The sequence below is a fragment of the Petromyzon marinus genome, chromosome 55 (genome assembly GCF_048934315.1).
Source record: "Petromyzon marinus isolate PM22_M1 ecotype Great Lakes invasive population chromosome 55, UKy_Petmar_22M1.pri1.0, whole genome shotgun sequence".
Taxonomy (NCBI): domain Eukaryota; kingdom Metazoa; phylum Chordata; class Hyperoartia; order Petromyzontiformes; family Petromyzontidae; genus Petromyzon; species Petromyzon marinus.
Genome location: NC_133721.1, coordinates 7,444,359 through 7,465,011, shown reverse-complemented (window position 1 = coordinate 7,465,011; position 20,653 = coordinate 7,444,359). Strand labels below are relative to the sequence as shown.

Genomic DNA, 20,653 nt, shown 5'->3' with positions numbered 1-20,653 from the left:
ACGGGATTGTTGGCGTGGTGGATAAAAATGCTGCATTGTTCTGTCAAGGAAACCCGTTGTCTCCAGTGCAGCAGAGAGAATTACGATCGCTGCTGCGTGAGTTTTCGGATGTGTTCAGTAAAAGTAAGTTTGATATTGGCCGTTACCTCCCTGTTGCAACACCGCATTGATACAGGGGAGGCTGGCCCCATTCGTCAGAACCCATATCGGCTAGAGAAGGAACATGTGCAGGAAGTGGTGGATGAGATGTTAGCTGCCAATATTATTTCTCCTACCAGCCCTTGGGGATCGCCTGTAGTGCTTGTTAAAAAAATATGATGGCAGTCTTAGGTTTCGTGTAGACTTTCGTAAATTGAATAAGGTCTTGGTGGCCGACGCATAACCGATTCCATGCATGCACGACTCCCTGGACGTTTTGTCCGGTGCACGTTCTTTTTCTACGCTCGACTTGTTTATCAGGGGTTTTGGCAACTTCCCCTCAGAGTCGTCAACTAAAACCGCATTCCATACGCCCCAGGGACTCTTCCAATTTAACTGCCTTCCGACGGGATTGCACTCCGCCCTGGCCACCATTTAGTGGTTTATGGAACTCGTTTTGGTTGGACTGCAGTGGGACTCCTGCCTCATTTAGATGACATTGTCTTCTTTGGTTCTTTCGGTAAAGTCACGTAGAATGAGAATAAAATAATAAATTGATAAAATAAAATCACACAATAATATTCTCACGACGTTTCGGCCACAACACAAGCGGCCTTAATCAGGTGAAGGGGCTTGCGTGGCTTTCTCACTCCAGCGCTGTCCTCCAGACAGTCTCGTCCCCTTCACCTGATGAAGGCTGCTTGTGTTGTGGCCGAAACGTCGTGAGAATATTATTGTGTTATTTTATTTAATCAATTTATTATTTTATTCTCATTCTACGTGACTTTACCGAAAGAACCAAAGAAGATGAATCCTTGCAGTCACGAAAGCTTTAAATCGAATAATAGATGACATTGTGTTTAGCCGCACTTTTTAAGAATACCTCCAGCGACTGATCTGTACTTGTTCAGATGCGATCGGCTAATCTGAAATTGAAGCCCGCTAAATGTAATTTGCTGCAGAACTCCGTGCATTACTTGGGCCACATTGTTAGTGCAAATGGTGTAGCCACGGACCCCGAAAAAACGGCATGCATACGGGACTGGCCGACCCCAAAGTCCGTGGGGGAGGTCCGAAGTTTTGTTGGGTTTGCATCATACTATCGCAGATTTGTGCCACAGTTTCCTACGGTGGCTAAGCCACTAGACGCTTTGACGGTTAAGAACCAGAGATTCAATTGGGGGGCGGAGGAAGAGGCTGCGTTTATAGACCTTCGTGAACGCCTGGCTGATGTGCCCTCACTTGATTACTCAGATTTCTCCCTACCGTTTGTCCTTGACACAGACACTAGCGACACAGATATAGCTGTCCTGTCCCAGGTTAAGAACAGAGTGGAGAGGGTAGTTGCGTATGGTAGCCGCATCTTGTCCACTGCTGAACAGTGTTACTGTGTCACCCATAGGGAACTGTTGGCCAAGGCATACCTTATCCAACAGTATAGGCCTTATCTTTATGGCAGAGAATTTGTGGTTTGCACAGATCATGCCCTCTGGGCAGCTCTCGTGTTGGCTGCAGATTCTCCAGGAGTACTCGTTCCGAGTGATATACCGTAAAGGGGTAGTATGGCACTGTAACGCGGACGTGTTATCCCGTTTTCCCCAAGGGACTGGTTGTACGTGTGCATCCGGCGCGGGATGTTGTAATTCTCTGGCGGCGACGCCTACAACTGTCATGGCGGAACTTGAGGGGGAGGAGAGCCCGCCGAGGAGGTCGCGCCGGGGGACAGTGTTGTGCACCTTACGCGTGCCGAGTGGGGAAGATTGCAAATGGAAGACGTGTACCTTATGACCTTGCGGCATCAAGCGGAAGCGGGACGCAAGGAGTCTGCTTCTTCCGACGGCCCGTGACCGGTCCTAAGGGGGGAGGGTCTTTTGATGTTGGACGAGGATGGGTTGCACCGTCATCGCCTTGTGGTTCCCACTGCCCCCTGAAGCAAGCTGACTCGGGTGGTGCACGAGGATAAGTTGTTACATTTTGGAGTATGGAAAACGTTGCTAACATTGCAACGCGATTATTATTGGCCGGGGATGTCGAGCGACGTGCACCACTTAATTCAAGGTTGCACAGAATTCGGACGTAGGAAACCACCGCTGAGGAAGTCCCAGTCTCTGCTGCAGTCTATCTCGGTTTCGCGAATTAATGAGTTGGCTGCGCTCGACATCCTCGGGCCCTTTCCTGCCACGCAGAGGGGGAACAAGTTTCTCTTAGTAGGCGTTGAGTATTTTTCACAATGGCCTGGCCGCTGCCCAACCAGTTGGCAGCCTCTATTGCTGAGGCGTTTTTGCATGAATATGTATTGGATAAAGGTGCCCCCGAGCAGCTTCTCACGGATTAGGGACGGAATCTGTCTTCTAAGCTGCTATGGGAAGTTTGTGATGCGCTAGGAACTAGGAAGATTCTAACGTCCCCGTACCACCCCCAAACAGATGGGATGGTGGAACGGCTGCATAGGACCTTGACATCTATGCTCAGGCAGTTAGCGTGGCCCAAACTGATTGGGATCTGCATGTTCCGGGAGTGTTGGCCGCATTCAGGGTGGCTCCTCACACTTCTACGGGATTTTCGTCTTTTTTTTCTCATGTGCGGGAGGGAGAGTGAACCTCCTATGGAGATTCACTCTCCCTGAAAAGGGAAAATCTAATTTGCCTGCGCCTTTGGAAATTACTCTAGAACGTGTTTTTCGGCAGCTCGTGAAGCGGAAAAATTAAACTCTGCCAAAGCACAGGCGGCTAACGAACGGAATGCGGGGCGAAGGGGCCATGTTGTGCAGTGGGTTGTGGAGGATTGGGCGTGGTTACATTACCCGCAAGTGCCATTGGGAAGGTCCTGTGGAAGTGGTCGAAGTCAAGCGGTCGCAGTGCGTGCATATGTGAGTGGGCCGTCACCGTTGGTTTGTTCATCCGTTGCGGTTGAAGCCTTATATTCTTCCTCAAACTGACACCTCATCTCCAAATTGTGTACGGCCGGTGTCTGTTGTGTCAGAACGTGCCGGGTATATGCCGATGGAGAGCGTGCGTCAAGAGGATTGTATTGTGCCGCTCTAAGCTTCCGAACCCCTGAAGGTCGACAGGGCCCGCGATCTCGCCGAACGCAAGGAGTCGCTGGCTGCGACTGGGCCCACGATGCCTGTGAAGCCAGGAGTGGAACTGCCTTCTTTGAGTTTTTGGGTGGAGCCCACATTTTGTGTGAAGGCGAAGATTGTCACCATGGATGGACCGGCATCGAAGACTCGGTCTAAATGTTTTAGATTTCGTTGACAAGAACATTCCATTGTGTGTGTGTATGAGGTGAATTGGAATTTTTTTTCCCTCTGTTCCTCTTTTTGTCTCTTACCTTCCTAAGCTGCTGGTTGAGTCCTTCCCTTTTCTTTGTGGATCGTTCTGCCTTATCTTTTAAACATTGGGGGGTGGGGGGGGGGGGTGGTGATGTCGGCCTGAAGGGGTAATCGTGGTTATGGGTATATTACATAATGCATAATTATGAGGGGGGCGTATCTGGGGTAAAGGTGAAAGGCGGGGTCAGTTGGAGGCTCCGGGAGCCTGCTTGAAGGTTCTGGAAGGGGGTGTGGCCGGAGGCGGGGCTCGGCCACGCGGGGGCGTATATAAGGGGGTCCGAACCAGAGGTTCGGTGCTGTTGCGGGTCCTGGCTGCGTCGCCGCTCGCCATCATCTCTCTTCGTCGTCCGGCCACATGGCCGATCTTCTGCAAGGCTCTCATCGTCACCGTCACTGCGCTAGTCAGACAGCAGTGTAGTTGGACGCCAACGATGGGGTTGTGTAGAAGGGTCGGCTATGTGTAGCTCCATAGAACATTACACAGATTTATCGCCCAGTGTTGTGCTTAAAGTGTGAGAATAAATAAGAAGCCTTCCACACGACGTCTCGGAAGTCACTCACTACACTAGCAACCCACACATCCTTTACAAGTGACCTGTGCCTCTCCCTCTTAATTTTTTTTTTCATCCTGAAATAGCCTGGTCTCTTTTGCCCCTTCTCCTTGCCCCGTCTATCTGTCGATCCCAAGTTCTGGCTTTGTCTCCATTGTCTTAATTCTCCCCCTGGTTCTTCCTACCTCATCTCACCCGCTTCCCTCCCCCTATCTCTCCGCAGGTTTCTCTCACAGCTCTCCCTGGCTTGCCTTATTCCGCCTCTCAATCTCTCCTTGCCTCATCCTGATGCTCTCCCCACCTGAATCCAGCCAGCAAACATTCAAAATCTAGCATGAAATTCCACTCGGTTGAGCAATTTCAAGATTTTATTGAACTTAATTTAAATTTCATGGAGTATTTAGTTTTTTACAATTCTACTTTGCAACATTTTACAAACATGTATACACTTTGCATTTGTACTGCAGCTCCAATTCACCTTACAAATGAATTTTTAATACATGGATTAGCCAAGGGTGGGTGGCGCGTAAACCTGGCTCCAAGGCTGTGGGATGCGGATGTCACTTGTACTTGTTCACGTGCCATGCAGTTAGCAAAGCTTATTTTTGACACCCTTGTATATGAAATCTGTAACTGCACCTCGCGCTTTAAATACAGCATGTATAATGGGACCTCCTTTGCCAGTACCAAAATATGAGAATAGGTTTTCCCCCTTTTTCTGGCAACAAAACAGCTGTGTTAAGTTGTTAAAACACCAAACTGAAACCTTTTACAAGGAATTATACTCTGATTATCAGTGTTTTTTTGTTTCCATTCTGACCACAAGTATTGTGGTTAATGCAGACATGATTCCTTGTAAAAGGTTTCAGTTTGGTGTTTTAACATCCATAACACAGCTGTTTTGTTGCCAGAAAAAAGGGGAAACCTCATACAGGATGTGTATTAATATGAGGGACAGTAATGCAAATTATCTCATTGGCATACCTATTGTACTATCACGTAACTTTCCTTTTGTACATTACCTCTAACATTCCATGTGTACATTGCTTTGTTACCGAGGCTTTTGAGCACCAAAGAGACTTGCATTGTGCACTTATTACAGAGAGACTTGATGGTCTTTGTAACCACGATTTGAAAAGCACCCCCAAGTTATAAAAATAATATGAATTCACTCAATGTTTGTCTTAATTTTTGTGTGCTTAACGTGCAGGGGAAAAAACATTTACAAAAAGATCGGACTAAAGTAGGGTAGTTTCTTTTTCCCTTTCCCAACATACATATTTTTTTAAGAAAATCAAGGACAAGCAAAACCTAATATTTATACAACCCACCATCCCAATGAATAACAGTCTCCAAAATTTCATGAGCTTTGTCCACAGACGTATTTAAAATCCACATACTGTAACCATTAAGTCTGTGCTGAAATTGCAGCCTAAATAGGAACTTTGTGGATTTGTGAACAGAGTGAATCCGCAAAGGCAGAATTCGTCACCGGATTGGAACAAACTTCTGTGCCTGTTCAGCACCGATCTCTGCCAGGTAGATGGCTCCCGTGGCAGGGCTGACTGAGACGAGGTGTGGCCGCGTCTCAGGGCCCATCTGCAGCGAGGCGGCAACACGGCACGTGCCCGGTAGGCCCACGCTCGGCATGTGCAGCAGCAGCAGCCGCCCCACGTTGAGCTGTGCCACCACCAGGTACAGCCCATCCTGGGTCAGTCTAAAACATGCACATACACGCGCGCACATGACCTGGGTCAGTCTAACACGGGGGTTGGCAACCAAAATTAGGCATTTTATTCGAATTTGGTCAACTTATTTCAAGAGCCGCAATGCACTTCAATAACATCATGAAGCAGTCCTTAAAGAGCCACATATGGCTCTGGAGCTGCAGGTTGCAGACCCCTGATCTAACACATGTAAACAGATGCACACACATGACCTGGGTCAGTCTCGCACATGTACACAGACGCGCACTGTTGGCATTGTAATCAGCATCGGCATTGATAATTATCAGGAACAGCATCAAGCAGGTATATCATTGGCACCCAAGTTGTGGAACATCTTACCTGGAAAATAAATGCACCCACCAATTCATATATTTAAGACTTAATTAAAGAAAAGACTTTCAGATTGCAATTGGATAACAAAAAATGAAGTAGTCTTAAGGACATTTATATTTTAAAACTTTGTTTATTCTTATTGTGTGAATGGCTGCATCGCATTGTTTTTGAACATAGTATTTGGTCTGCCATGACTTCCTTCCTAAGTAATTATCTCAAGTACTTATTTGTTCTGGTGCCTATAAATGTACTGTGCAGGAGGTATAAATAATTAAAATATCATGATAACAGGAGCATAGAACCAACATTATTAGTATCACTGCCTCCACGCTCTAATAAGCAATCGGATAGCACTGACCTCCGATGGCAGCCCTAAACTAAAATAACATTATGGGTCCCGAGACTGACAAGGTCATGCAGGAGGGCGTGTGGCACGATTTGGCGCCGGCTATCATAAAGTGCGGTCGTGCTGCTACAGTTTTCCGTGTTGAGTGCAGTGTTTTAAAAAAACTGCGGGCTATGCCTCTAAATAAAATTAACGTCGAGCCGCTTGCGTGTTCCGAGATTCACCGGTGAATGGGGGAGGCCCCCAATCTGCAACTTGCAGATGACTCAGAACGGGAAAAGGGCTAATTGTTGTTTGGCCTCGCGTTCCATGCTTGGTGCCTCCCTTTTCATAGGCAGTGTTTGTTTATCTTAACATGGCTGCGAGCGATTCATTTCATGGTTGGCAAAGGGGAGGACTTCTCTCCCGCCTCTGTGTCCTCGTCAATTCTTAATGCTGTATAGTTTTTTTTGACTCTTAAGGTCCGCAAGCCTGGTTTGTGGCCTCAAGTACCAACTAAAACACTTGCATAAAAACGTGATGCAACCAATGCATTGTTATACTCGAGAAATGTGTTCAATAGTATACCTACGACATTAGTCACATAAGCCATGTCATGGCAAGGGTCGGGCTTTCCCTAGAATGACCACCGCTAACTTCTTAGGGTGACGATATGGCCAAGCAGTAGCACATTTGTCGCTTGTTGCAGAGGTTTGCGGTCTGAACCCCAATGGCACCGTAGTTAGTATGACCGGTATATTCACCGTAAGTATGCGCCGCCTGCTTTACAGTGGACGTAAAAGATCCCGCGATGTTATTTAAAAAAAGAGTAGGCAGCTATTGTGGTCTGCAAAGTAATTAACTGGCAACAATACAGCAATATCAACCCCCTACTGGCAGGCCAGTGCTGCACAGGGATGGTTGCCACCAGGGGACATCTCAACCATTACATTTCCCTGCTGTAGGGACATGTAATGGTTGAGATGTCATGTCACACGTTTTCAGTTGCCGAGTCATGTAAGTGCCTAAAATCATTATCCTGAAGAAGCGGTGATCAGATATAACTCACTTAATGGTGAAGTTCACGATATTCTAGATTGATTCCTGATTGCAATTTAAACTTACATTTCAAATTTGAGTCGAGTGCTCTGACCACAGAAACACTGGACCAGGCCATGTAGCCTCACCTGACGGAATATGGGCCGTCGTCCGTGAAGCAAGAAGTCCACTCTCCCAGCCATTCACCAGTGGCAGCGTCGAACACTTGAATTCGCTTGTTCCCCCTGTCAGCCACCCACAGCTGTGATGCACAAACGCCAGACGGACAACTCATGAGTGGATTTCATGCTCGCTAATAGGCATGCAAACTATTAACCTATCTTGTGATTCAATGCATATGTAACAATTTTGGGTCGTGACTCTATTCAAGTAGAGATGGGCAATATAATTATTTATTCGACTAATCTGATGACATGAAAATCCATTAGAAAAAAGACTTGCATGTGTTCTTACACGTGCGAATTTATGGAAGGTTATGGGTGGGACTTGGTAACATAATTACCTTTTTTAGCTGCATCACGCTGGGCGTGAATGTTTTTTTTAAGGGGCCGAGTAATGGACCACTGGAAACGTATTTATTAGAAATTTTGGTTGCATAATCGACTTAATCAAATGATTGCCCCAACTCTAGACTGAAGAATATTATTTTTAGTGTGAGTTGTAATGTTTCTCATTCTTTTTCGCAGTGTTTCCCTCCATTAGTATACGTAAACATATCAATACACAGCTGAATGAGGTCCTTCCAATGCCATGTGTGGGTTACTGTGGTTATTTGAACATCATCAAACTGGTCTGCGAGTTAGTGAAGGTAGGAAGCGGAGACGAGGAAGCATACATGTAAAGAACAATGTCCTCCACATAGCCTCGCAAACTTAAATGAACAGTTTTGTGCATGGTGGTTGCCCATTCACTATCCAGGCTCAAAATCCAGAGTTGGCTTTTGAGATCTGATGAGATCGGGAGCACTCCGGGTGACATGGCCAAAGGCAGCAACATTTTAACACCGTATGATTTGTATACACTTGGCTAACATTCAAAATAATTATTTCTTACACGTAACAATTTATGCATGAATCGTACATGTAGGAATCTATTCTAATCGCTTGCAAACAAGGTATTGACATGCCTTCTCACAGATTCACTGCAGACATTTTCTGATCATTAATCTCTTACATCCGTGTGTTTCTGCTGTTGCTGCTACTATTATATTCGATACTCTCAGGAGCAACAGGTCAATTTCTTGATCGGTACAACTGACCCTGCCAAAGCTGTCGAGGCACAAGCTGTGTGGGATGTAAAACTGGGCTTTTCCACTCCCCTTTTCTCCGTGCACCCACTCCAAGGTCCGGTCTGTCAATGGAAAAAATGAGTCACCATGCGCCAATCTGATCAAGTGCAGTTGGAGGCTTACAGCTAAAAAGGAAATCAATTGTATTTCATATTGTAATCAAAGTTAAAATTATCAGGGATCCATTCATATGACAGCAGCTGAAGGCAATTCAGCAAATGCAATGTTACTAAGTGGCTTCCAGCCTTTATTGGATTGGCAGGCAGGTTTCATCCACTTTCACTTAAACTGGGTTCTCAAATGGAACGTGGTGATGGTCTCAGCTTGACTCACAAAGTACCGTTAAATTAAACTTTGTGTTCCAGATAACTTGGTTTCATTGCCATGTGAGAAACACATGGAATATGAAAGGGATTCCACCTACTGGGTAAGATTCCTAACAAATTTACTTTAGAAGTAGTTCCTTAATCTCATCTTATAGGGGCTGTTCTCCAAAATTGATGTTACATTAAATGTGTCTGGTAATATCCAATGGAAATGTATTTGCCTCAATGCAACATGACGTAGATAACGTTACAAAATGTAGTATATTTTGGAGGAAAAACAAGGTAAAAAATAGAATTAAATGTAAGCTGGCAGTACAGTCAATTGAGTGTGCCTCCACTTGAAGACAGTCTCCATTGAGACTTGAAAATGGCATCTATTAAAGGGTTCAATGCGAAGTGAGAGGTAGCTACAGAAGAACAAAATAGCTCTCACGCACCAGACTGGAGCTTGAAGACGCGGTTGTTAAGGCCACCGTCTCCATCGGCGACGTACATCTCCCCTCGCGGCCCCACAATCACCTCTGCCGGCTGGTCGAACTGCAGTGGTGTGAAGCTGGCGCCAGCCTTGCCCGGCGTGCCTAGCACCTCGAGCAGGTTCCCGTCTGGGGAGAACCTCTTTATCGAGTGGCCCCATTCACCTGTCGGCAAAGGGGTTTGCAGTGCCACAGTCAAGACAACGGACCGGACTAGATTTGAACGCATTCGCGCATGGCAGTGGCGGTCAACAATCGCGTTGTGCTGGGGCTGTGCCGAGCTAGGCTGGCGCACCTCGGGGAGTGCCCGGGTTGTTTGTCCAATGCAAAATCTGAGCCGCGTCGTTGACGTCACAAGCAATGAACAAGTCGAGACGCATGCAGATGCTGCGGTGAAGCTGTATTCGAGTAATGACGTCACAGGTAACAACAGCGTAATTTGCCCCACCCCTGGCCCTGCTTGGGCCCAAGCCAGATAGGGATGTCTCATGTCGGTATCATATGTAGTGACGTTATTCGGATCACTACGGCGCTTTGCGCTGTGTGTGTGTTGTGGAGATAACTAGCGGGGTACAGTACCATGCGCGTGACGGGCCGGGATGAGGTATAGGGGCACGTGAGGACAAGTCACCCCGCCTCGGGTTAAGCACGTGGACAGGATGGGCAAACAGATGTTAGGGAACTGGAATTGATCGGATAGGCCGAGGGGAGGAGCGATGGAGGAAGGAGCGGGGTCAGCGGGGATTAGAGGTAATAAGGCATGCCTCGAGCGAGGTTCGAGGCTGTTCGGTGGATGGAAGAATCCAAAAACCTCTTATGGATGATATTGGTCACGAAAGCCTACGTGTTAAACTGATTAACCTCTATGGGGAGGTTACTTTTCTTCAAACCAGAAAACTGGACAAACTCCGAATTAAGCTGTTGTCTTCACTGGCGTTCCTCAAAAGATGCAGAGATTCAAAGAGTGCCAGAAGGGTGGTCAACACATCTACGCCTTTATATAAGGAACGAAACAGTAAGACTTCTCCACAAATTTGGCTGTCGCCTGATGAAGCTAGTTGTAATTACTGGTGAAACGTCGTACTCTGTTTGTAAATGTTGTGGCTTGGCTCTACAACACACTGGTGTGCTGTACTCGTGACGAATTGGCATGTTCTGTTTACGTGACAACCCTTACTAGTTGGCTGTGTCGGGTGGTGGCGGGTATTAATGACATTTATATATTATACAGGTTCATTATCACAGTAAGAATGAATCAAACATGCCCTCTCCTTTGAGCTCGCTAAGTTTGCTAATCGGGCAATTATTAATGGTGATGGGGTGTGCTACCCGTGCCGACGTCTGTGACCCAGATATTGGAGTTGTTCGCGGATTGCAGGAAGAAGATGCCGTGGGGCATCTCAAGGGCCGACGAGTTCCAGGACCCAAGGAATGACCCAGACTCTGAGAACACCAGCATTTTTGGCACATTGTCTCCCCTCTACACACAAACATGCGAAAATACAGAGTGCTTGTATAGCAATGTTCCATAGCTGTGACTTATCTGCCATGACCAATTAACTGCCCACAGCCAGTGCAGTATTTGTGCATATGTGACTCATTTTCTATAGACGTCCACAAATTTGACATTTTGACACACAGTTAATGCTTGCATACATTTGTTAACTTATAAAATACAGAGCAGTTTGGGTTTTATTTTATCCGTGAACTTATTTGAGCAGGATGCAACTGTGATTTTCTATAATGTGCACATGTACAACTTTTTCACATTCGCCTAAACCTCAAGTCTCCAGCGAGTATGGATATGCAACATTTGACTGTATAGAGTTTTGGGTTAGTGCAACGTAAATATAAATATGTTGTTACATGAAGCACCAATGGCTTGTTGGCAAGAGGTCCATTGAACAGGCTCCAGGTGTGTATGCATGTTTAACTTCTTTCGCACCATAGGTAGCCAACTGTGCAAATCGGAGGTGTGAGGAAAGGACAACTAAACACAAATATCAGTTGTAAAGAAATTAGTCTTAAATCTAGATTTAAAATTGTATAGCTCCAATGGCTTCCTCATATGGAAAGAGCATTCCAGACCAATTGCAGATCTGAAAGTGTCAGATGCGGTGACCGTATTTGTTCGATGGTTAGCCAAAATACGCTGCGAGGATGGCCAGAGTTTATGTGATGGTTTATGCTCCTTGAGATCAGCAAGGTATTGTGGTTCATTTGTGCCCAGCACTCTGTGTTAAATGAGTGCTATCTTATAACGTATTCGTTCAGCAACCGAAAGCTCAATGCAGCTCGGCAAGCACTGGACAGACATGGTCAGATCTTGCAGTATTCTGTGTTGGTCGACTGAGATGACAGGCAGATGTGCCAACTGCGTTCTCCACTGCCACATTGCTGCATTTTCGCTACCTACTATATCGTGGATAGCCCGAACGATTTTATCCACTTACCTGCGCGACATACACCCGTCCAGTGGCGCCATCCACCGCTGTAGCAAACACCTGCCCGCTGAAGTGCTCCGGGTAGTGTGGCCACGTGGGGTCAAGCTTGTAGAGGAAGCCCTCGCCACTGAGATGATATGACCATGCCTCCCGGTGCCTCAGCAGAAGCGACATCTACAAAGGACAGCCAACAGTTGTGACCATGCTCAGGGAATGTACTGGGTAAAGATGTCACCGTGCAATTGGTTACTCATGCCACTGATGATAAAACAGCATCCACTACAAAGAGTACTGTACTTCTTTAGAACATAGTTTGCTATTCTTCCACGCAGGCCAGATATCTTGGTATAGCCAAATTTTACCTCACCACACATGACCTGCCAATTGACTGTGGTGTACCAATTTAGAATCCCATTGGACAGAGGCAACCCAAAAAACACTCATCTCTGATCTTGCAGGTGAACATTTATTTTGTGTGCCCGGCTGTCAACTGAAAGTTTTAGTATTTAATAATTGAAGAAAAAAAACATTTTAAATTGGCTTTCAGGTGCCCTATAAAATGCTATTCCAATGGTTAATATATATGTACTAACTCATGGTCTGATTCTCAAGCACAATAATCGCTACTTGCGTATCATGACCATAAGGATACATTTAAATTGAAGCAATAAAAGAGGAATTCATGTTATCACACATGGAAGGATAATGATAATTAAATTCTATATGTAGTATTTACATTTCAGGTAAATGGCAAACATGCTGCATTCAGGAACTGTTTCGTCCTCATCTTAGCTTTGTGTAATGTATCTGGTGCCTATAACTTTCGTGTAAGCTGGTCATTAATCCAAGCATTATCCAGACTAACCCATGCTTGGTTTTCAAATAATGACATCGGGCAGATTCTGCATTGCAATACAGGTTGGCACAGTGTTAACAGTTGCAAGGAGATCCTGAGTTTGATTTCTGACTCGGGCACCTTTCTGTGTGCAGTTAGTAAGTTCTACATGAGTTTCCTCTGGGTTTTCTGGTTTCTTCTCATAGCTGAAAAAACATCGAATGTTAATGGAATATGCAAAACGTCCCAATGACGAAAAATTACGGGCATATTTCTCAATTGGTGTTACACACGGCAACTTTTGCTCCCTTCTGCAAAAACTTGACAGAACCCTGCCAAAAGCAAGTCTTGAGAGTCTGTTAGCCTTTCTTGGGAAAACAAGCATAATAATCACGTGATTTGTGGTCGGCAGCAGGAGGCAGTGCAGCAAAGTCCATACTTGTAATGGATGTATACGCCTCCACATCTATGCTCTCCCCACCTTCACCAACCAGCACCGATAGACGTGAAGTGTGGTGAAATAACACTCGACAAGGCATGGAAAGTCTCTCATTCAGCAGCACGTTTGTAAGAGAGTGGAACAGATTAATTTAAACTACTAGAAAGTTCTAGTGGACCACGTGTGTATGCAGTGCAAGTGTTCGCGTGGTATTACATGTTCACAAAATGGATTCATGTTCATCTTTGTGAAGGAAATGGCCAGTCAACAGTGGTGATGGCTGAGGCTGTAGATTATTACCTTCAACACCACGAGGATTCCCACGAGGGTGAGACTCATTGTCAGAGTCATACATTTTCTCATGGCTTCTGGCTGTCGGTACAAAATACATACACATTTGATAATTATACGTAGACAATGCCAGATTTCATAAATTACTCCCCCCAAATTAAGAAGGGCCACCAATGGTGGACCGACGGATCTTTGAAGCAAAGAAGGCTGTGTGGCACATTAGGAATGGACCACTCTTTTAATTATTTCCTCGTGCAGCAAGGGAGTAAAGTGTGGTTTTGTCAAAGGCCGTATGTGCTGTGCAGTACATCAATGCACGTGTGTACACCAGCATGCGATAACTGAGTTGGGCCTGTGGGTGGCTGGCAGGGTTATTGATTAACAGGACTTGTACACCAGTCACGTGGTTAATGGTGACTCGGTTGAGGATCGCTGTGTGACACACGTGCTCTTGCATTCTACAGGGAAAGGACCCAAAGGTTGTTTTTAATCGTTATATAAATGTTCTAGACTTGTGCTCGACGTCAAGCTTGGCTTTTAATTGTTAGTTTGTGATATATTCAATAGGAGGGGGTTTAGCACTGTGCACTGTAAAGGATGACGTGCTGTAGTTACTACTTGTATAATTCTCTAACCCTAATACTGTTTATTCTATAACCATGCTTATGCACCCACAGTATGACTACTTGCAATGCTATGGAGACTAGAACACATGTACGTTGTACAATAGTGACAAGTACAGTCCGTATATTGTACACATACAGTATAGGCAATGGATGTAAGATACCGATATAAGTTGATGGTTTGCTACGGACCCCAAGCTGTGTTCCTGCCAAGGCAACATTGCCACGGACCCCAAGCTGTGTTCCTGCCAAGGCAACATTGCCACGGACCCCAAGCTGTGTTCCTGCCAAGGCAACATTGCCACGGACCCCAAGCTATGTTCCTGGAAAACTTCACGGAGATCGTCAAGACGGCCAAGGGTCGTGAATGAAGAGTCCCCTGTGTGGGCTTCAGTGGGGCCGTCTGGTCGGGCAGCAGAGACACGAGAGGCCAAGAAACGACATTCCAGTCGTGGGCTGAGCTCAAGGAGGGCTAGCTCGAGCACCATCCTGCGGCGGGGAAAGGAGGTGGTGCAAGCGGTTCAGCCGAGCACACAACAGCCAAGAATCTGCTGTCCCTGTCTGGGGGGGGGGGCACTGTTCAACCCTAGCACATGGGCGAGAAGCAGTGCATGTGTGACGAGTGCAGCAGGACGTTTTCTTGCGCTCGGCCTACATGTATATATATTTTTTCTTTTCCGCTTGTAAACAGATTGGTAGTGTGCTGCTATCGACCGGCTAATGGGAAGGATATTGAAGCTGCATCTGCACTGAGAGAGCTTTTTGGGGGCCTCCATAAAGGTGAAATAGTTTTAGTGGGTGATCTAAATTGGAATTGGCTAAACCCGCCGGCCGTGGCCACAAATTTTGCAGATGAATGTAATCTGTTTCAATTAATAAATGTCCCCACAAGACCCAACCTAAAAAATCCGGGACAGTCATCTCTGCTTGACGTCCTATTGACAAATGCCCCTCACAATTTCACACTGACTGGTGTTCTGGGTAATAACCTTAGTGATCACTCCTTCATCTTTGGGGTGAGATCATCAGCCAGACCCAAAGCCCCCCCTAAATTGGTTGAGAAGCACTCTATGAGACACTTCAGCAATCAGGCATTTACTAATGATGTGCTTCACTCGAATATTGACAAGGTCTGCGATATCCCCAACCTGACTACGGCTTGGGAGACCTTCAGGTACATGTTTCTCCAAATTCTTAACATACATGCTCCATTGGTTAGATTTAAAACTAAAGGCAACCGCCCACCATGGTTTGAGCCTTTGATTACAAAGCTCATGAAAACTAGGGACAAGGCTTGGGCATGTGCTCAGAGAAGTAATTTGGTCAATGACTGGCTAGAAAACAGGATTTTAAGAAATAGATGCGTAAAAAAAATACGGCATGCAAAAAATGCCTACTTTTCCTCCACTCTTCTGGAATCACATGGAAATGCCAGGATTTTCTGGAAAACAATCAAATGTATCGAAAAGGCATCCAAAACAGACAATCTGCCCGCTGAGCTTAACCGAAATGGGAAATATTTTTCAGATCCCAAAAAAATAGTTGACAATTTTAACCTTAATTTTTCTGAAGCTGGTAATCTTTTTGATAATGTATTGGGAGTCACCCCTGCTCATGCAAATTCCCACACCCCTGTCCAAACATAAAACGAATTTAGTTTCCAGCCAATCCACGAAAGTAATGTTCTGAAACAACTGTCCTACCTCAAAGGGTCCTTCTCTACCGGAGCAGATAGTATTCCCGTCTTTGCTCTACTGTTGGTCACCATACAAACCTATAGCCCATATTTTCAACCTGTCCATCAAAGAAGCATCAGCTCCTCTCGAATGGAAACATTCCTATGTCCATCCACTTCACAAAGGGGGCCCTAAAGATAATCCAAATAACTACCGACCTATCATCTCAATTTTGTCCCCGTTGATGATTTTTTTGGAAAATTATTGACCTACCAAATTAGCAGTTTCCTGTCCACCGACAATCTACTACATCTAAAACAATCTGGGTTCCGAAAAAAATACAGCACCACATCTGCTGCATTACTCTCTGAATCACATTTACAGTAGCCTTGATAATAAGCAGTACTGTGCCTGTCTTTTTCTAGACCTGTCCAAAGCTTTTGATACAGTAGACCACAACACCCTGCTTAGTAAACTAAGTTGCCTCGCACTCAAACTGTATTCAAAGATGGTTGGAGGTCAAACAGTGTTAAGATAACTAAAGGGGTTCCACAGGGTTCCATCCTCGGCCCCCTATTGTTCTCTCTTTATGTCAATGACTTGGGCACTGACCTGGATCATTCCAGGGTAAATCTTTTTGCAGATGACACGATACTGATTACTGCTGGCCGCTCTCCGGATGACGTGATTGCTAAGCTCCAGGGTGATTTCAACAAACTACAACATCAGCTAGTTGCTCTTAAACTAGTCCTGAATACCTCCAAAACCAAGGTGCTATGCTTCCCACCAGGACTAAAGCAGGAAGTTATTTTTCCACAATTACATTCCTTAAATAATTATCAAATAGAGCAAGTCAAGATCTGTAAGTATCTTGGGGTCATCCTGGATTCAAAACTGAATTCTGAAGATCACATTGATTATATTGGTAAAAAAACAAAAAAATTGGTTTTCTGTATCGACACAAGCACTGCTTCCCCCAATGTTCCGTTTGGAATTTATAAAAGCTACCATACTGCCTCTACTTGACTACTGTGACATCGTGTATAAATCAGCCCCAAGTACTGTACTGAAGAAGCTTGATTCCATCTATCACTTGGCCTTAAGATTTACATTGAACTGCCCATATAGGACTCACCACTGTGATCTCTACATTGGGTCAAACTTAACATCTATTCATATTCGATGGCTTGTGCACCAGATTTTATTTATTCACGATGTACTTACAAAAAAATCCGCAGACTACCTGCTGGATCTCCTCTCTGTTTCAAAGAACAAATTTGACCTTAGGTCTTCACTCATTAAACGGCTTCACATTTCCTATTGCCGTACAAAACTGGAGGAAGGGCCTTTGCTATTGACGCCCCTAGAGTCTGGAAAGATATTGCAAATAAACTGCAACTTAAATAACTACCAATGAGATCTTCTCTCAAAACTGCTCTAGAGGAGTTGTACACTCCTAGCTGCCACTGCTATGCATTGGCGTAAAATAAAATAAAATGTTTCGCTCCGGATGACGCTGCAAAGTATTATATGTATTTTGATTTAGCGTGCTGATCTTAAAGGTGCATTGAAAAATTTTATACTCCGAATGATGCTTCTGTTGTTGAGTAACTCATGCAGCCAGCTATGGCTCTAGGATTTGGTGTTACATGTTATTTATGCAGTTTATTGTAAAAATTCGGTCACAGTCCCTATGATCACTGTTACGTTGTAATTATGGCTTTATTTTTTGGTGATTTCGAAAAAGTTTTTTGGTTTGGACATGTTTGTTTTGTTGTAGTACGGAGTTACACTTATGGCCTTAATCTAAGTTTTCTTGTGGTTGTTGTTGTTGTTTGACTTGCATCCCACTGGGATTTTTTGCACACAGCGTTGGTGTACGGTGCTTTTTTCAGGAATATTTTGCTGTTTTTTTTCATGGATTTTCTGTTTGCACAGTCACATAGTCACTTTAAGATGTTTTCTTGTTCGTGTTTTTGTTTTTTTGTTTGTTGCGGTTGCACCCGATTCAAGAGCCGAATGGCTCACAGGGCTATACCAAAATAAATAAACTGAAAATAAACTGAAACTGAAAGATAGACATACAGCTTAGGATTAAAGTAATATTCCAAAGGTGAAGTGCAAAGGTTACTGTCAAAGATGAAGATTGTTTATCAGCAGTAGAATTGGGTTTAAGAGAAACGTAGAGTAAACTTGTACACCAGTCACATGGTTAGGGGCCGTTCATAAATGACGTCACGCGATTTTGGACAATTTTTGACCCCCCCCCCCCCCATCGTCACTAAAAGTCAGACCCCCCTCAAATATGACGTCACAAAGCTCTCCCCCCCCCTGCCCCCTCGAAAAAAAATATATAAAACATGCTTCAAATCTCTTTAAACTATTGTCATTGTAGTGCGTATTTAATGTGGCACTGCACTCTGATGTTGTAGGAGAAAACATTTATTAAAAAGTCTATTTAATTAAGTAGAACGTGTTGTCCATATTTTTTTAAGTTGCGCATTTTGATGTGACGTCACATTTCTCAAACCCTTCCCCCCCTCGTCACGCATCGTCACAAATGTCTGACTCCCCCCCCCCCCCAGGTGCGTGACGTCATTTATGAACGGCTCCTTAATGGCGACTCGGTTGAGGATTGCTGTGTAACACACGTCCTGTTGCATTTTTACAGATTGACCACAATAAATGTGTTTGCCCTCCATTTGGAGCACTTGCCCACGTCCTTCATTTCGAGTGTGCAACAGCTGCCAATGGAGCCGCGGGAGCAGGCTGGACACGATGCGTAGAGAAGATGGGTAGAGAGATGGGAGAAGTCGTGAGGGACAAGGCCCGTGGATTGTTAGTGAATGATCGTGGGTGGGGAAAGCCATTGAGGTCAGGGAGGACGCGGGGGCGATATTTGGTTCGGGGAAAGGAATCTGGGTTGCAGCGTTTTTAACCAGTTGGGTAGTTTGAGATTTTCCGGATGAAATGCCAGCAAATGAGGATTGGGGGGGTGACACAAACATGGACCAGGGTTTCATATTCTTGGTTCTTTCGGTAAAGTAACGTAGAAGGGAAATAATAAAATAAAACATAATGAAGTAATTATTTTATTATTTCCCTTCTACGTGACTTTACCGAAAGAACCAAGAATATGAATCCCTGCAGTCACGACAAAAGCTTCAAATCGAAATGGACCAGGGTCTAGCAAGCGGCTCGGGTGAGCTAGGGATTGGAGAGGGGTAATGCGGTGGAGGTTGCAAACACATTCCTGCGGAGGGAGCTGGTAGGAACGATGGGTTGCTCGGTCAATGGCCAGGGTCAACGGCACCACCACGTGGTGTATTCCGCAAATATGCCCGACTGTGAGGGTGGGCACAAGCCGGCGTGAGTTGGTTAAACGTTGAGTTTTATAAGGGCACCACGGGGTGACCAGCCCCTCCCCACCAAGCCCCACCCAGCCCCACCCAGCCCCTCCCCACCCAACCCCTGCCCACCCTCCCTCCCCACCCAGCCCCACCCCTCCCACCCCCTACCCAGCCCCACCCCACCCTCCCCTCTCCACCCAGCCCCACCCCTCCCATCTTTGGATGCACGACCGACGGACGGACACAATAATCCCCTGTGGGTTGGTGTAACCAGGAGGTTCCTACCAGTAATAAAATAAATCACGACGTTTCGATTGCAACACAAAGCAATCAGCAAGAAAAAAATTGCTGAAGATTCAGCAATTTTTGCTGAAGATTCAGCAATTTTTTTCTGCTGAAGATTCAGCAATTGTTTTTCTTGCTGTGGTTTTCCCACCTGATGATAGATTGTTGCAATCGAAACGTCGTGATTTTTTTTTATATTTTACACCTACGTGACTTTACCGAAAGACCCAGAGAGTATGTTGTCCACAGTCCAACCCAAAGTTGCATACACATTGCAGATGTATCGCTTAATCACGTAAAAAAGTTTTAAAGGTTTGTTCCTCATCTGCTACACTGATGCTGATGTGCTTAGTTTGCCGTTCTTCCACCGCACCTCCGATTGTCGCGGTTGGCTACGTACGGCACACGTAAGAAGTTCTCCGTACAACGTCAGTTTCCCGGCAAATTTAACAACTTTAAATCCCGTGGTACTTGAGAACAGCAACGGCAAATAAAAACAAAAAACCCTAAACTCCGTTTGCAACGAGTACAATGCAGGGTCCTTAAAATAATTGTGCAGAACCATCACGCGGCGTCAAGCGAAGCAATCCTAAATCGCTACCAACAAACAGAAATGCTGGTTAACAACAAGACTAATCAAGTTTTGTTGATGTGACAATGCAGTGATGAACATTAAAGACACCCCCCTTACCTTAATTCTTAATGCCAAGACGTAAAACGGACGCTCACTTCCTTGTTTAAATCAAGGCAAAAATAATAAATTAAAGTGCCCGCTTTTAGCAATTGAATCACACGACGCCCTTAGAACTCGGAAGAAGTGCCGGCTCGTCATTCTTTATTTAAACAGGGCCGTGACACAAAAAAAAATATAATACCTTGAGGGCAAGTGTAAAATACAAAACGTAACGCGAGGCTCACGTTAATAGTTAACGATGCAGGAGTTTTAACACGGGCATCGTGTCGGCCATCTTAGGTAAGGGGAACGGCTTCGGCTAAACGCGAGGGGGGGCGGGGCGGGGCGATTCACCGCCCCGCCCCGAGCGGACGACGTCACGGCCAAATTGCAGTTACGTGGGTTAGAACGTGGGGGTGGGAAGGGGGTGGGGTAGAAAAAGGGGGGGGGGGTAGGAAAAGGGGCAGGTGGGTAAGGAGGGGG

At 45.4% G+C, this 20,653-nt stretch overlaps 1 protein-coding gene across 1 annotated transcript; it reads right to left on the bottom strand.

Moving 5' to 3' along the window:
• Nucleotides 1-4,377: 4,377 nt before the first annotated feature.
• Nucleotides 4,378-20,485, bottom strand: NHLRC3 (NHL repeat containing 3). Its single transcript, XM_032975007.2, has 8 exons — nt 20,189-20,485; nt 13,573-13,644; nt 12,008-12,172; nt 10,884-11,034; nt 9,519-9,719; nt 8,726-8,817; nt 7,596-7,708; nt 4,378-5,740 (listed from the first exon to the last, which is right to left on the bottom strand). Exons 2-8 carry the CDS (start codon nt 13,633-13,635, stop codon nt 5,512-5,514), a joined length of 1,014 nt encoding a protein of 337 aa, XP_032830898.1. The 5' UTR covers nt 13,636-13,644; nt 20,189-20,485; the 3' UTR covers nt 4,378-5,511.
• Nucleotides 20,486-20,653: the final 168 nt, after the last annotated feature.

Excerpts from the sequence above, each read along its gene's own strand:
- NHLRC3 (XM_032975007.2), bottom strand. The coding sequence starts at position 13,635 with ATGAGAAAATGTATGACTCTGACAATGAGTCTCACCCTCGTGGGAATC. Across the intron at positions 8,818-9,518 it reads CGTCTTCAAGCTCCAGTCTG|ACCGGACCTTGGAGTGGGTG; the intron begins GTGCGTGAGAGC and ends TTCCATTGACAG. Across the intron at positions 5,741-7,595 it reads GACGGCCCATATTCCGTCAG|ACTGACCCAGGATGGGCTGT; the intron begins GTGAGGCTACAT and ends TGCATGTTTTAG.